We start from the raw sequence: 16,918 nt of genomic DNA on the forward strand, positions 1-16,918 counted from the left end.
GCAGTGGCAGAGCCATGGGCAGCAGTACAGAAGGCAACAATGTAGAGGATGTTGGGCAACAGGCCAAGCATCAGCACAGGAACTAGTGCCGAATGATCAGGGTGATGTTCAGTGATGGAGCATTACTAGAGCACATTCCTCGCTAAGAGGAAATGTTGATTTGGGGTAGCATCGGATGTGCTCTAGCCATGAAAATTGATGGAGAGGCTAAAGCACATGAGATCTCCAAGACCCAAAATTGGTTTGGGGAAATTCCACCCAATTAGAGAGATATTAAAATAATTAATATTTTTAATGGAGTTCCTAACTCTAAACTTAGGAAAATTAAAATATTAATGGGTATTAATATAAAACTAGGTGAGAATGTTCTAAATGACATGGATCAAGCCAAACCTAATCTTGGCCGTTGATTTGAGACTTAATCTCTGCCATTGAAGACTCAACAGGAAAAGTATAAGAGGAGGCTAGAGGGTCAGTTGGAGATACACCAACACTGATCAGTCAGTTTGATTTTCTAGAGCGGGGTTTGCTGAGAAAATTCGAACAAGTGATCTGAGTTGCAATGAGGCACAATGAGTGCATAGCAGAGAGGTAGAGATAGTGTCAGAGAGCCAACGCAGAGATTGAGGAGTCTACACAAAGCTAGCAAGAGCCATGCAGAGGGCCAAAGAGACTGCGCAGAGGCTAGCAAGGCCTGCGTGGGTGACGCAGAAGGCTAGAGAGCCAACGCAGAGCATCTGAGGGCTGACGCAAAGGGTTTCAGAGCTACGCAGAGGCTAGCAGGGCTGACGCAGGGCCTCAGGGGAGTGTTGGAAGGTTTTTCGTAGAGCAAACTTACCAAATATCTACTTCCGAAGAGAGGTATTGCTGCCAGATAGAAATCTCTATTGGGTGAACTAGTTTGGTACGCTAGTTGTACTCAAGAAAGTTTTTTAATAATAAAAGCCTCAGGACTGTTGCACCGGTTTTCCCAAGTTGGGTTTTTTCTGTGACGATTGTCGAAAAATTACGTTGTCCCTTGTGTGTTTGTCTATTATTTCAGTTGATGATCTGTAGATGAGTTGAGACTGCATTTGTGTTTATTTTCAATGTTTATATGCTTAAATAACTTGTTAAGGAATAAACAAGTAGGTGAAATAAACCAGATGATGCAGGAGTAATTTCTTACGTGTTAGACTTAGAAATTTCAACAATGTTAGCATGAATGACAACACCATTCAACATCAACAACAACCAAAAATCAAAGAAATTCAAAATCTCTTTTTTATTTTCTACAGCTAGGGTAGGATTTACTTGATGGTTTTAGTTACATATCAATTTTAAGTTATCCATTGGGGAAAAGTAGCAAAATTGTCCTAAGTGACCCCATTTTTTTATACAAGTTTCTATTTCCTTCATCTTACACTTGTATCTAGCCTTTTGGTTGCAGATCTGCAGGTTAGGAGGGATCTTCCTTGTTGGACCTACATTTTCCAACCACCACAGACAAGCTCTATGGGCCTATGGGTGAGTATCATATACTAGAACTTGATATTTTGAGCTCTACATTGATTTATAGTCATTTTTCTTACATTAATGTTGAGTTTCTTCATTTTCCAGCTGTTAAAATCGTTAAATAAATTTCTGGAAATTTTCCTAATAACTGAAAATAACCCAAAAATCTGAAAATCAATTTCCAGCTAGCTAGCTGCAAATCCCACACTCTAGGGTAACTCTCTAGAGGTATTTTTCACTCAGTGGATTGAATTTTAAAATAAAATAAGTTGTTGTCCCTACGTGTTTATGCAGACTTTACAGTCTGTCATATAGGATAGCAAGTTGTTTTCACTTCTAACATTTTAACTAGGCAGCAGAATTGATAAATAATACATATTTAGTTAGGATAAATTTAGTAGACCAAAATACATAGGTCACGTGCCATATCTTTGAGTTATTTTGGCTACTAACATCTCTTGTTAGTAATCTGCACTATTTTTAGCACTACTTTATACAACACAACAAACAGATCAAGAACACTCCCACCCAATTGACTCCATATAAGGCAGTAGACACAAACCGGAGTTGTTGCGGGATACATAGCGACTCCTCCATTGGTTGTTTAAGGGTGTCGGGCCTAAATAGCAGGGGCTTAGTCCAAGGTGACCGTCAATCTTGCCAAGACCTTAACAACAGTGCCGAAAAGGTTGGTAACACTACGTTCGACAATTAGAGGAGAATGAATAAAACAGTTGCAATATTCTGCAACTCAGGAATATATTGTAGATAGATTCACCAATCTTATCTTCCCAATCCATATAAGTTTGTGTATCTCTTTTATATACCCATTTTGATGACTGGTGCCACCCAATAAACACTGAAGCAAAAATTCTTTGGCACATGTGCTAGAAACTCTCCATCACCATACTCAACCAACATGCGCAACCATGACAGCTCACAAATAATGGAGTTAACATGTATCTGGGGTGTATCACCACCCCATTTTACTAACAAATGAGACCCCTTTTGACTAGATTTATGTTATTTAGAGAGAAGATTTATATAATTTATTGTCAAACTATCATCTAGAAAATCAGCAAAATGTAAACTGGCAGTAGTTTTGTGATATTTAGATAGTTCCTTGAAACACAAAATTGAGAACACATGATTTCTCACTTACAAATGAGGGGGTATCAAATTCAACCAAATGTTTGGTGTAGATTTTCAGTGCAAAACAGTTTCCTTCACAGTGAAATGATAGCACAGCAATACAATTCAAGAGACTTTACCTATTGTTTTATTGCAAATAGTTATCATGTAACAAATCGGATAGGTGACAAATGCATTAATTTTCAAGAATGAATCTTTGATCACTTATGAAATAAAGAGCTACATACTTTGTATCAGTGTGGCAAACATCTTGTTGGCTAAAATGTCACCGAGGGTCTGGAAAAGAAAATATTGGCAACATCGAGAAAATATCGCAAAATATCGGTAAAATTTTAAAAATAATAAAAATATTAAAATAACAAAAAATATTAAAAAATTACAAAAATATTGTGTGGGCAATATTTTTCAATTGTCTCGCGAGAATATTATGACATTTTCAGGGATTAAAATATCCTGATATTTTGGGGCAATATTATCATTGCCATGAAAAAATCGCAAAATCGTGATAATATCATGATGTTTGCAACACTGTATATGTCTAAGACAAACAGGTAAGCATGCATGACATTAAGCTTTAAAGCGAATCAGATCATAAAACTCTCACAGCTCACAGCTAACACAAAATCCAACTCCATAGAGAATGCTTCATAACGCAAAGTTCATTTCTTTATCAATCAAGAAGCCACTATGTATTCTCCAATACTGATAGGAATTAAGGAGAGAAGATAATTTAGAATGTTGAACGGAAGTAATGGTGCAAGTCGAAGAAGCAAAGTAATCTGCAATAAGATAAACAAAAAATGTTCATATCTATTCTTCAATTCCACTACATCGTTTGTACGAATGGAACCTAACAACTTGAAAATTAATGCAAAGAGGAAGAATGGATGAGGAAGAAAAGAGAAAACCTTGCATGAAAAAACAAATGGCAAAAAATCATGTCATAAAAAAAATCGAATGATCCATAAAAGTCCCATTTCATACTTCGAAACCCACATTCTCTAGGGCCTGTCATGGAACAACATTATTACTAAAGGTTTTCTCTTCTATAATCTATTTTAATTTCTAGGGTTACCCTTTGGGTTCCCTTCCTTTTCTATTTGTCTACTTTTTCTCTTTCATCAACCAAAAAATTTTAGACCACTTTGGAGATGCTCTAGGCACTCATTGTTGTCAACCACCATCCTTCCTAGTCTGATCGCCTTATTTTGGTCATTTGTACACATTAGCATAATTTTGTTTCTAAAGAAATGAAACCCCAAAGAAGAATAATGTTAAATTGACCCTAAAATGACTTGCAACCCTGACTTGAAGAAGGTAAAATCACTATGAAAGACCACCCAATAATGTTGTACTTTCTTCTAGCATCATTTTACGCTTAACATATTTGTAAAAGCATTTGAGGCAAGTATAAATATAGACGAAAAAAAGAAGTTCAACACATAGAATCAAACAGCATTCAAAGTAACAATGAGCTCTAGGACTATTGTGTCTACTTGTTCAAGAGACAAATCTAGACTCGAATATCAAATTGGGTTAGCACATGCCAAGGGACTAGATATAAGCACTCATTCACCTACAAATAGAAAAGCACATTATAAGAACACCCCCTATGACATGAACAATTCAAAAAATAAATGCATGTTATTTAACAAAATGAAAAACACAAAAGCATCTTCTAATGCAACTAATGTAGTAAAAGAAAGAATTTTTAAGAAAAGTATTTTCCTTTGGTCACATTTTCTACACTTGGCATGAATGCTTGAAAATATATGAAAACAAGTTTAGAAAAAGATACGACTAGGACATAATTTTAAATAAAATGTAAGATTAGAAATAGTGTGATCCAGTGCTGTCATATATAGGAGTGTTGCGAAAATCACCATTTTTTTATGAGCCAATTAAATAGAAAAAAATTTATTTTGAAAAAATCGCGATTTTTGCAAAAAAAAATCATCATCCGATAGGGAAAAATCATGGTGTACAGAAACAATGACTTTTTAAAAGTAAATTTGGGTTTTTTTTGTTTCATTTTGCAATCAGAGGCAAGGGTGAGAACTAAGGAGGAGGAGAACTAATCTACAAGGGTGAGAGAGGAGAAAACCGAAGGAATTTAGGATCCCAAGCAAAGAAATTTCGAATTTGGACCGAGTTTCTTCAACAGGGTGTGGATTTCAGATATGGGCATCAAATTTGGCCATATTTTTTTTTGTTTTCTCCTTGTTTTTCCTTAGGTTTCAATCACCCATATATTTTCCATGATTTTTGCTTGGGTTTGAGTGTACTTTTTTGCCATTTTTGTTGTATTTAGTGGCAAGGTTATTTTTGTCAAAATTTCAAAATGTTGATTGTTAATTTTATTCGTTTAAATTCTTCTTGTGCCCTAGTTTTTTAACATGATTTTTGGTTGAGTTTGAGTGTGTTTTTTTTGCCATTATTGTTGCATTGAGTGGAGGATTTTTTTTGGTCAAAAATTCAGAATATTGATTGTTAATTTCATTTGTTTATCTTTAAATTCTTCTTGTGCCCTAGGTTTAAACTCCAATCTTACATTAAAACTCGAGGGTTCAACAAAGTTATAAACATGCCAAGAAAATTGGACCCTATGTGGCAATTTGGTGAACCCAATAAGGGGTTTGACAGATCAAATTTGACTTGCAAGTTATGTGGGTAGCATATGACACGGGGCGTGTCTCGATTGAAATTCCACCTTGCACAAATTCCTGGACATGAAGTAGGGCTTTGCAGAAATACAAATGCAAAAATCATCTGAAAGCCCTCAAATCATTAGAAGATATAGAGACAACCAAACTGACCAAGGTAACTCTGAAGAAGCAAATGGCAACGGGTGGAGTGGTGGGAGGTGACCGTGAGAGTGGTTCTTCTTCAACATCAATTTCTACAGTCAACCCCACAGTTGCCTCATCATTTTTTGTTCCTAGAACCACACATGGTGCACAACCATCTATCAAGTCAACTCTTAAAAAAAGGAGAAGGAAGAAGTTGACAAGCTATTGGCCAGGTGTCTTCTTTGGAGTGATTTTCCCTTCAGCATTGTCAGGAACAATCTATTTTTCCAGCTCGTGATTGATGCTATTGCTATTGTTGGCTCAGTGTACAAAACCCTTTCCTATGATGACTTTAGAGGCTGTATTTTTCAGAATGAAAAGCCCAAATGCGCTGCAAGATTAGAGGAGTTCAGGGCATCATGGACATAGGCGGGATGCACTATGATGTCAAATGGTTGGACTGATCAAAAGGATAGAACCCTTATTAACTTCTTGGTTAATTGTCCCAAGGAGACAATGTTTATGAAATATGTTGATGCATCTACACATATCAAAGATGCACGACTATTATGTGATTTGTTGGACATATTCATTCAGGAGGTGGATCCACAACATGTTATCCAGGTCATTATGAACAATGCTGGAAATTATGTCGTTACTGGTGGGATGCTTATGGAGAGGCATCCTAACTTATTTTGGACACCTTATGTTGCACATTGCGTTGACTTGATGTTGGAGAACATAGGAAAATTTCCTTTTGTCAAGGATATTGTTGAATCATCAAAAAGCATTACAAAATTTATATATAATCATGCATTTGTGCTTCATTTGCTAATAACATTCACCAACAACAAGGAATTGGTGCGCCCTGCTACTACACGGTTTGCCACTAGCTTCATATCTCTTCAATCTCTCTTTAATTCTTTGTGGGATGTGAAAATAATGTGTCTTCCAGAGTGGCATGTTTTTTCATTTAGCTACAAACCAAAAGGGAGAGGCCATATTCATGCTAGTTTCATATTAGGGAAGCTTTTAGCAGGAGTGCAGGAGATGTGTGTTGATTTGGGGTAGCATCGGATGTGCTCTAAACCTCAAATTTTGCAGGGAGGCTTGGGCACATGCATTCCAAAGAACCTAAAAACCATTTTGGGATATTAAAATAACTAATATTATTAATGGAGTTTCTAAGTCTAAACTTAGGAAAATTAAAATATTAATGGGTATTAATCTATTTGTGGGTGAATCTTCTAGATAAAGATAGAGATCAAGTCAAAATGATCTGAGCCTTTGATTAGGAGTTAATCTAGGTTGTTGATTGTCCAACAGGAAGATACAAGAATGGGCTTGAGGGTCATTTGGAAAATACACAGAGATCAAAAGATCGAATTTATGAATTGAGAAGTTGTCAGCAGGAAATTTCGATCGAAGAGATCTTTTGCAGTAGAGGGGTAGGGACATTGCTCCAGAGGAAGATTTCCAGATCCGGAGAGGCAGTAGCAAGAGGCTGAGTTATTCCTAATGCAGGAATGCGTGAGTGCAGGAACACGCAAGTGCAAGAACTCGCGAGTGTAGAAACGCGATTGCAGGCAACACGAGTGTCGGGGTTGCTTAGGGAATATCTCTGGCAAATTTTCTTGTTGTTTGGATTACCAGTTTGGCATCCATAGATGTACTCAGATTTCAGTACTGCATAATAAAATAAAATCCTCACTATTGCTCCGGTTTTCCCACATTGGGCTTTTTCGGGGACTTTTGTCAAAAAATAATTATCATTGTGATTGTATGTGTGCCAGTATTTTACTTACATTTACTTTTTGCAATGTTTTAATTGTGAAGGCTGCAGTAGAATATATTTCAATATTTGTCGTAAATACTATAGATAACTTATTTCTAAGGTAATAAGTAGAAGAAATAATATCAATCACTGCAGTGGGATTTCTATTTAGAAATTTTCACATGGTATAGAGCTACAGGGAAGCAGAAAAGAGAAGCCAAAGGATCCAGCGTTGAGAAGAGAAGGAAATTTTAAATTCCTACAGGGGCAGAAACTCGAATCTCCCAGAGGATTATGCAATTCAAGCCCAGGAGATTAGATTTCGTGGGAAAAACTCTCTCTAACTAAGTCAACAGAGAGGTAAGTCTTTCCAATCGAAATTTATAAGTGGTAGAAGGGACAGCGCAACGGAAGATTCAACAAGGAGGATTATCTCACATGGAATGCAGTTTTTCCTACAGTAGTTGTTGGGATAGGTTAGCGTCAAAAATTGGCACAAAATGGATACTCAAAGTGTCTCCAATTTATCTACCAGATTAGATGAAGAATTCACATGCCTAGCAAATTCAGCATCAGCGAATGTTTGGTAAATTGATAGCTCATTGTGAAAATTCTATCACTGCAACAACTGATTTATTTTACCTACTTATTTCATAATACAGATATCAAATAAATTATGTTACGGATATCACATCATAATACAGAAACAAACACATGCACAAGATTTAACACATGGACACAAATATTTTGGACAATCAGTCCCCGTAAAAACCCAATGTGGGAAAACTGGTGCAGCAAGGGAGGATTTTATTATTCAGCAATTCTTCAGTACAACTGGGTGACAAACTAGCTTACCCAACAGAGAGAAAATTCTTCAACACTTACCCAGTCTTAACGTCAGTGTGGCTGACCTCTGTGTAGCTCCCAGACCCTCTGCATCAGCCCCTGCCTCTTTGCGTCACCCACGTAGGCCCTCCAGTGACTGCACAGTCTACAGCCTCTGCGTCTACCTCTCCAACCTTTGCGTTGTTCCCCTGGTGTTGTTCTCGACTCTCTGTTTCGTACTTGCTGCCTCTTGCTGCTCTCCAAACCACTAGTTCGAATTTCTCAGCAAACCTCGCTCCAAAAATCGAACTCACTGGTCTCCCTCAGTGTATTCTCCAACTGACCCTCAAGCCTCTTCTTATACTTTTCTTGTTGGTCCTTCAACGGCCAAAATTAAATCTCTAATCAACGACTAAGATTAGATTTGGCTTGATCCATGACTTTTGGAACCTTCTAACCTAGTTTTATATTAATACCCATTAATATTTTATTTTTCCTAAGTTTAGACTTAGGAACTCCATTAAAAACATTAATTATTTTAATATCTCCCAAACCGGTTAGAATCTACCCAAACCATTTCTAGGTCTTGGAGATCTCATGTGCTTTAGCCTCTCCATCAATTTTCATGGCTAGAGCACATTCGATGCTACCCCAAATCAACACTCATATCACTAGATTACGATAACATTTCTCGAGCTATCAAGAAGAACAAATGGACTTCCAAATAACTATGGGAAACATAACGAAATGTACTCCAGTAGGGCGAGGTACCATAGATTTTCAGACAAAAACAGGGACCAACATCCGAGCCACCAATGTCTTGCATGTGCAGGATTAGAAATGAACTTAATTTCAATATCCCAGTTACAGCACAAAGGATATGATGTATACTTCATCGGAAAAAAAGCATACGTTAAGCATCCAAGCTAGAAAAAGAAAAAGTAAATTGGGGTTTGAAGCAATAAGTTGTATAGGTTGCAGCTCGAATCGCTAATGGCACTAGTAGGCAACAACTATAATGGTGAGAAGGAGAGAAATGAATTATGGCACAGCCGAATGGGGCACTTACACCATGGAGCACTAAGGATGCACAGAGAGACTGTTACAGGGTTACCTGTCCTTAGTAGTCAACATGATGACATGTGCAGAGGATGTGTGCTAGGAAAGTATGCTAAAGCAGGTTTTTCAATAAGTAACAATAAAGCAGAGTGTGTATTAGGATTAATACACTCAGATATCCATGGTCCTATGTCCACAAGGGTTTTTAGTGGTGGCGAATACTTCATCATTTTTATCAATGATCACTCCAGAAAAACCTGGATCTATTTCTTAAAGACCAAGGATGAGATCTTTGATCGTTTTCGAGAGTTTAAGGCTCTTGTTGAAAATATGACAAGAGCATACACTAGGGTCGAGTAGAATGACCGGCACCAATATATCCTCAAAAGGAGGAAATGCAGATGCTTCTCAACAGACGAAACGATGGGATCAGGGAGAAAATTTGGTTGAGTCTCCCACCACCAATGGAAGAAAGAGCAAAGAAGTGTGGAAAACACTGAGGGACGCAAAGGAGTTTGTTGGAGCTCCTAGAGCCGAGAAGAGACAACGTAGAGTCTAGAAAACTAGATCAATACCAAGCATTAGTAGCTCAGATTGAAGAACCCTCTAGTTTTCAGGAAGTTGTTCAACACCAAGTATGGGTGGATGCCATGGTGGAAGAATACAACTCCATCATGAAGAATGATGTCTGCAAAGTAGTACCAAGACCAGAAGATAGATCAGTTGTAAGATCGTGATGGATCTACAAGATCAAGTATGATGTAGATGACAACATAGAGAAGTACAAGGCAAGGTTTGTAGGAAAGGGGTATGCTCAGAAAGAAGGAATAGACTATGAAGAGACCTTCACCCCAATTACTCGACACACCACTATCAGGTCTATTATATCCCTAGCAGTTCAAATGGGATGGGAGATTCACCAAATGGATGTCAAGACAGCATTCTTAACAAAGTGATAGAAGAGGAGGTGTATATAGAATAGCCTGAAGGCTTCGAAACACATGAGAAGAAAGCTCATGTTTGGAGGTTAAACAAAGCCATGCACGGGCTCAAGCGGGAACCCAGAGCATGGTATGGTTAGATTGATAGTTACTTGCAGCAGTTGGGATTTTTCAAGAGTGATGTTGATCCCAATCTCTACTATTTGTTGGTAGAGAATGAGCCACTTATTCTGGTACTATATGTGGATGACTTGTTCCTAACTGGGTCATCCAGGCTCATCCAAGACTGCAAGAAGAATCTTGAAGCCAAATTCGACATGAAGGACTTGGGATTGCTGCATTATTTTTTGGGGTTGGAAGTTTGGCAGAAGAATGGGGAGATCTTCCTTGGACAAGGAAGGTACGCCACAGAAATTTTGAAGAGATTCAGAATGCAGGATTGCCGACCCATGGCTACTCCCATGATCACCAACTAGAATAAAATAGATGCATCAGAGGACAAAGAAGTAGATCCCACCTTGTACAAGCAACTCATTGGGTTGCTTATGTATCCGGTCAACACTAGGCAAGACAATTGTTTTGTTGTCAACACTCTTAGTTAGTTCGTGGTGGAACCAAAAAGGGTGCATTGGGCTGCAGCAAGGCACATTCTTAGGTATGTATGTGGAACAGTCAGATATGGGTTGAAGTACTCTAGAGGGGAAGATGTCAGTTTGAATGGGTTCACTGATGCAGATTAGGCAGGTAATTCAATAGACCGAAAAAGTACCTCAGGGTACTGCTTCAGTGTTGGATCAGGGATGCTTGGTGCAGCAGGAAGCATAAATCGGTAGCACTAAGTTCAGCATAAGCACAATATATGGCAGCCAGCACAGCTACGTGCGAAGCCATATGGCTCAGAAGCTTGCTTGTGAGCTTATTTAGAAAAAATATACAAGCGACCAAGGTTTACTGCGATAATCAAAGTTGTATCAAACTCTTTGAGAATCCAGTATTTCATGATCGGTCGAAACATATAGATATCCATTGCCACTTTATTAGAGACTGTGTTCAGCGTGGGGCAGTACAGCTACAGTATGTTCCCACAGGAGAGCAGGTGGCTGATATACTCACAAAGGCTCTCGAAAGAGCTAAGTTCACTCAGTTCAAAGAGTAGATGGGTATGGTTGAAAATTCGTTTCAGTAGCAGCCGCAGTTTGCAGTGCAGGGACAGTTGGCAGTGCCAGTGCCAGTAGCAGCACAGATGCAGAAATTCAGAGGGAGTTGTAATAAAGATGTAGCATTGGCAGTGGCAGTGTCAAAGGCAGCAATACAGTAGCAGCAGCAGCGCAGTGGTTGGTGGACAGCATGTCAAACATCAGCAGCGTAGAGGACAATGCTTCAGAGTCAGAGTACTATGCAGTAGCAGTATCTTGCTAAAGCACATGCCTCGCTAAGAGGGTGTGTTGATTTGGGGTAGCATTGGATGTGCTCTAAGCCTCAAATTTTGTAGGGACGCTTGGGCACATGCATTCCAAAGAACCCAAAGACTATTTTGGGAAATTCCACCCAAAGACAATTATATTAAAATAATTAATATTTTAATGGAGTTCCTAAGACTAAACTTAGGAAAAGTAAAATATTAATGGGTATTAATCTAATTGTGGGTGAATCTTCTAGATAAAGACAAAGATCAAGTCAAAATGATTTGAGTCTTTGATTAGGAGTTAATCTAGATCGTTGGTTGTCCAATAGGAAGATATAAGAAGGGACTTGAGGGTCATTTGGAAAATACACAACGAGATCAAGAGATTGAATTTCTAAAGTGAGAAGTTCTCAGGAGGAAATTTTGATCGAAGAAATCTTTTGCAGTAAAGGGGTAGGGACAATGATTCGCAGGAAGATATCCAAATCCGGAGAGGCAGTAGCAAGAGGCTGAGGAACTCGCGAGTGTAGGAACGCGCAAGTGCAAGAACGTGAGTGCAGGAACGTGCAAGTGCAGGAACTCGCAAGTGCAGGAATGCGAGTGCAAGCAACACGAGTGTCGGGGTTGCTTAGGGAATATCTCTGGCAGATTTTCTTACTATTTGGATTGTCGATTGGGCATCCATAGATGTACTCATATTTCACTGCTACAAAATAAAATAAAACCCTCACTGTTGCAGTAGTTTTCCCACATTGGGATTTTCCAGAGACAATTGTCCAAAAATAACTGTCATTGTGATTATTTGTGTGCCAGTATTTTACTTACATTTACTTTCTGCAATGTTTTAATTGTGAAGGCTGCAGTAGAATATATTTCGATATTTGTCATAAGAAAACTGTAGATAACTTATCTCTGAGGTAATAAGTAGAAGAAATAATATTAATCACTGCAGTAGGATTTCTATACAGAATTTTCACAGTGTGTAGCATTATTGAACCTTTGTTAAATGTTCTTCGATTAGTTGATGGAGACAAGCTCGCAATGGCTACTTGTATGAGGCCATCGATAGGGCCAAAGAATCCATTCGCAGCTATTACGATGATAAGGGAGTTGAGGGGTTTGAGAAACAACAACTGATATTGACAGTGATTGATGAGCAACGGAAATACACTCCATTGTCCCATTCATTATGTAGGGATCTACCCAAACCCCACATTTTCTTACTCCAGTGGTTTCATATTTGATGCTGAGGTCATAAATGGATTCTTCACTTGTGTTTAGAAGATGGTGTCATCTCCAATAGAACATGCAGAAAATTTCTAAAAAATTGAAATATAAAGGATGGCAGGTGGCACATTTAGCTTTGACATGGCTATCCATGATAGGAAAACCAAAATGTCAAGTAAGATTTAGTATGTTTAATTTTCAATTTCATTGTCTCTTCATACCTTTCTTCAAATTTCAAATTTCAATTTTTTTCTTATGTTTCTCTTATTTGTTGTAGATGTGTTGTGGAGAAGCTATGGTGGTAGGGTACCCAATCTCCAAAAGTTTGCCATTCGAGTGCTCCGCCAAACATGTAGCTCCTTCGAATGTGAGCACAACCAACGTGTATTTGAAAAAATACACACCAAGCACAAGAAGTTAAAATTTTTCTAATTAATTTTTTGAATTCATCAAATAATAAAAAATCTAATTTATTATTTTTTTAGTTATTAATTTATAATTTATGACCCTCGTACATGTTGGAGTCTCGGCGCCTTAACAACATGATCTATGTCTACTACAATCTCTAATTGTGGGTGAAGCAACTTGAGAGGAACCCTGATGCAGAGGCCATCTCATTGGTTAGGAATCGGCCCCTGATTGGTTAGTGGAGGTAGTGGAGGGAGTAGCAACTGTAGAAGAGGAGCAATCAGAGGAGGAGGTGACACCACCTACCATGGTCACCGATAGAGGACATGGTCTACCTCCTCCAGCTCCTTGTTCTTCAACTTCTAGAGGACATAAGAGTCCAACGCCAACCCCAGGGATTTTTCGTCTAAAGGGAAAGCTATTACATTTTCTTGCAAGAGGGGCAAAGGAAATCATTAGTTGCTTGGTTCATTTCATTGTATATGACTTGTGACATTAGATACATTATTATATTTTTTTGTTGATATTTTGAGGTTGAGTCAAGACTCAAGATTCAGAACATGATTCATTGTTATGTGTGATGTAGCACTAGACATATCACACATCTTATATATTAGTTCTTTTTTCATATTTATGTGTCAATGCATTTATTTTATGTTGTGGATGATTTAGATACAAAAAAAATGAAAAAAGAAATGATTATTTTGGTATTATTTTAATTTTTCCGATTTTTTATGAATTTTTACGATTCTTTCCTTTTTCGGACCCTCGTTGATTTAATCTCGATCATGATTATTGCAAAATTGATATATAGCACTTTAAGTGGCACTTCTCAAGTCTATGATTGAACATCAATATGATGTAATAAGTATCACCCTCGATATTTGCATAATGAACAAACAAGTAAATTATTGTACAAATATAGGAGGATTCACATAGACAAGATATGACACGTGTATAATATACTTTTATGAAACTAGAAGCAATAACACACTACATTTTTATTTATGTATTTAATATTCAATATGCTTAATTCCGTTAAATACTACCACTTAACATTAAATGTGATCGTTATTAGAATTTATTGAACATTAACATTTAATACTTCTATTTAACACTAGCATTAATATCTTGAATTTCCTCATGGATGCAGATGCATGTTGTTGTCACCTAATGTACACCTCAATGTGGGCAAAATCACAATCCCACTACATGTAATATTAGAGGCGCAACACTCAGATCATGGGTTCTCACCTATTCCTTACTCACTCCATTAAAGTTCTCTCCTAGACAAGCTAAGGGGGGTAGTCCTTAAAGATGGTTATGAAAAGGAAACTAGTTGGAACTATTGAAGAAAGTGTAACTAGGTTCGGTCTTCATAATGACACAAGCCAATCCAAATGATGTAAATTGTATCTAGCAAAGTATTTTGTAAATTTGAATCATAGGTTTCATGACCAAAAATGTATTTGTCTTTGTAGCTCTCATTATGAGCTCTAGATAATAGGTTGTCATTAATGTTTACACTTGAAATGTATAAGTATGACTCCAAGATCAAGGGCAGAGATCTTGGAAAGAGATCTTAGAAATTTTAAAGGTTTCAAGCCCTAGCAAATTATGCAAACAAATGAAGCCACCTGTTGTCGCCTTACACACACACCTAAGTTAGTAATAAAAGCCCTTAACCCCACAAGGTGTGGTCGGTGGCAAAATCAAGAGATGTGTATGTCACCTATTCCCAACTATCTATGTTTAAGCTCTCTCCTAGGCAAGCTAAGGGGGGTGGTCCCTAAATGAAAAGCTAAATTAAAAAGGTGATGTGAGGTTTCTAGGAGATGTCAAGGTTAATTTGGATTACTTAAGATTATGAGCAAATATGATGAGCAATATGAAATGAAATATACTTCAATAACCATTAACACATAAATCAAAGGTGAGCATATGAGACCAATGCCTTCAATATTGCTTTAAAATAAATAACACTTGCTCTAAAATGAAATATTTCAAAGTGAAACACAAGTAACCTTGTGAATCAAGAAGATGTTAGCAAGATTTAAAATTGTTTCCAAAGAAATGCCTTCAAAATATAATCATTCACAGTGCTAGAGCATGTAAAGAGGCAAATAAAATAACTTGCAACATAAAACAAGCTAAAACTTCACTTTGCAAAATGAACAATATGCTACTTGCCCAAGTGAGACAATAAATTCAAAACATTTTCATCATGACAAGTATATAAATAATTTGCAAGTAAAATAGCTTGAAAAGTAAAATGTGTTAATATGTAATGCACATAACTAAGGTTATATGCAATTATCTTGGTTAATTTTAAGCTAAATGCTTAATCTAAGTGAGAGATCTTCCTTTTGAACTCTTGCCAAAGGATAAAAATTGGGGTGACTGTAAGAAAGGGGTTGGGGACATGGCAGTGTCGTTAACAATACCCTTCCCCTTAGTCTTACGAGCCAGCATGTGCCTTCGTTCCTACAAGGGGACAAGCCACCTCCATAATTGCAAGGTCACACACTCTTTACCTTACTTTGTACCAGTTGGAAGAATTTTCCAAGAAATTATTTTCCTTATAATGTCTATCAACCAAGCTTATGCTTGGAGGTAAATTAGAAATGCAAGCTAATCTAAAATGCTTAAATGAAATGCAAGTAAGTTCTCCCAAAGAAGTATTAGATTTGCAATGTTTCACAGTAAGGAAATGGAGCTCAAGAATATATTACAAATATAACTTTCAAATGGGGATTAGCTTGTAAGTAAATTAGAATTATGCAATCAATTTGTTTGAGAAACAAAGTTGTTTCAAGCAGACAATAGAATGCTCCAATATTCAAGATAATAATGAGCATTTAGAAATGAAGCATGATCTCAATTATACATGAAACAATTTGTTACTGTAAATAGAAATGAATTAGTAAACAAAATTAAGGCTTTCTAGAAACTAAAATGCTTGCATGTGAAGAGTAGATTGTTCAAAGTAAAGTGCTTGTAGCTCAAACCAATATATAAAATAGAGAATGCAAAGCCTTAAGTTGAATTGTAGAAAACTTATCTAAACAAAATAAACCAAGAGGCTGTATAAATTTTAAGCATGCAATTAAAATGGAAACCAAGGAATGCAAAAATTAATCCACCCACAGAAGGGATGTCATGGGTAAAACCTAAGCTCCCACATGAAAAATAGATCTTTATTAGTTTTTATACAATGGGTAGAAGGCCCCCTTAATGGGCTACCCAAAAGATGTAAGGGAAAATTACAAAATATGAGTCTATAGGAGCCAAGATCTCTTTCAAAGAAGTGGCAACCACAATGGCCAATGAAAAACTCTTGAAATCTAAAACTTTCAGGTGCCCAAAGGCCCATGGCCAAGCTAATTTGTTGTTGTCGAAGATTTCCCACAGCCTCCCTAAATTTGATGCTCAAGTGCTCTTGGGGTCCTACAACAAATAGTTAGAGTTTCAAGTTTTAGCTTCCTCAATCCTGTCAACACAAAGTGTGAGCGTAGTCCATAGATAAATCTGAATTTTCTCTGCAAAACCAACACTCAAACTTAATGGAAAGGAGAGAGAAATGTTAGCAAATATAATCTACAAACATTCTACAAAATTTAGACTAAGGAATTGGAGCAAAACTCCAATTCTTGCTTAATTAGCACAAGAATAAAATTGTTATTAGCACAAGAAATTGAGACAACTGATTTTAAATAAAAGTGGATTTTGAAATACAAGCTAAAAGACAAGGATCCCTACAACACAAAATCGTAAGATGATGCCTTCGGAGATGACAAATGCGGGCTCTCCAATGAACTTGCTCAAGAGTGGGATGATTCCTCCA

General features: G+C 37.2%; 1 protein-coding gene across 1 annotated transcript in view; it reads right to left on the reverse strand.

The window, feature by feature from the left end:
- The window catches only part of LOC149190781 (uncharacterized), a 229,592-nt gene that overhangs the window by 77,208 nt on the left and 135,466 nt on the right, over positions 1-16,918 (reverse strand). Inside the window, exons 4-5 of the mRNA XM_089410591.1 lie at positions 3,330-3,425; positions 2,410-2,430 (exon numbers count right to left, since the gene is read on the reverse strand). Coding sequence (XP_089266717.1) covers positions 2,410-2,430; positions 3,330-3,425 — 117 coding nt within the window. The remainder of the gene's footprint in view (positions 1-2,409; positions 2,431-3,329; positions 3,426-16,918) is intronic.

Source organism: Pinus tabuliformis, chromosome 3_1 (assembly GCF_031772625.1).
Source record: "Pinus tabuliformis cultivar Carrire ecotype Pingquan chromosome 3_1, CPIR1, whole genome shotgun sequence".
Classification (NCBI taxonomy): Eukaryota; Viridiplantae; Streptophyta; class Pinopsida; order Pinales; family Pinaceae; genus Pinus; species Pinus tabuliformis.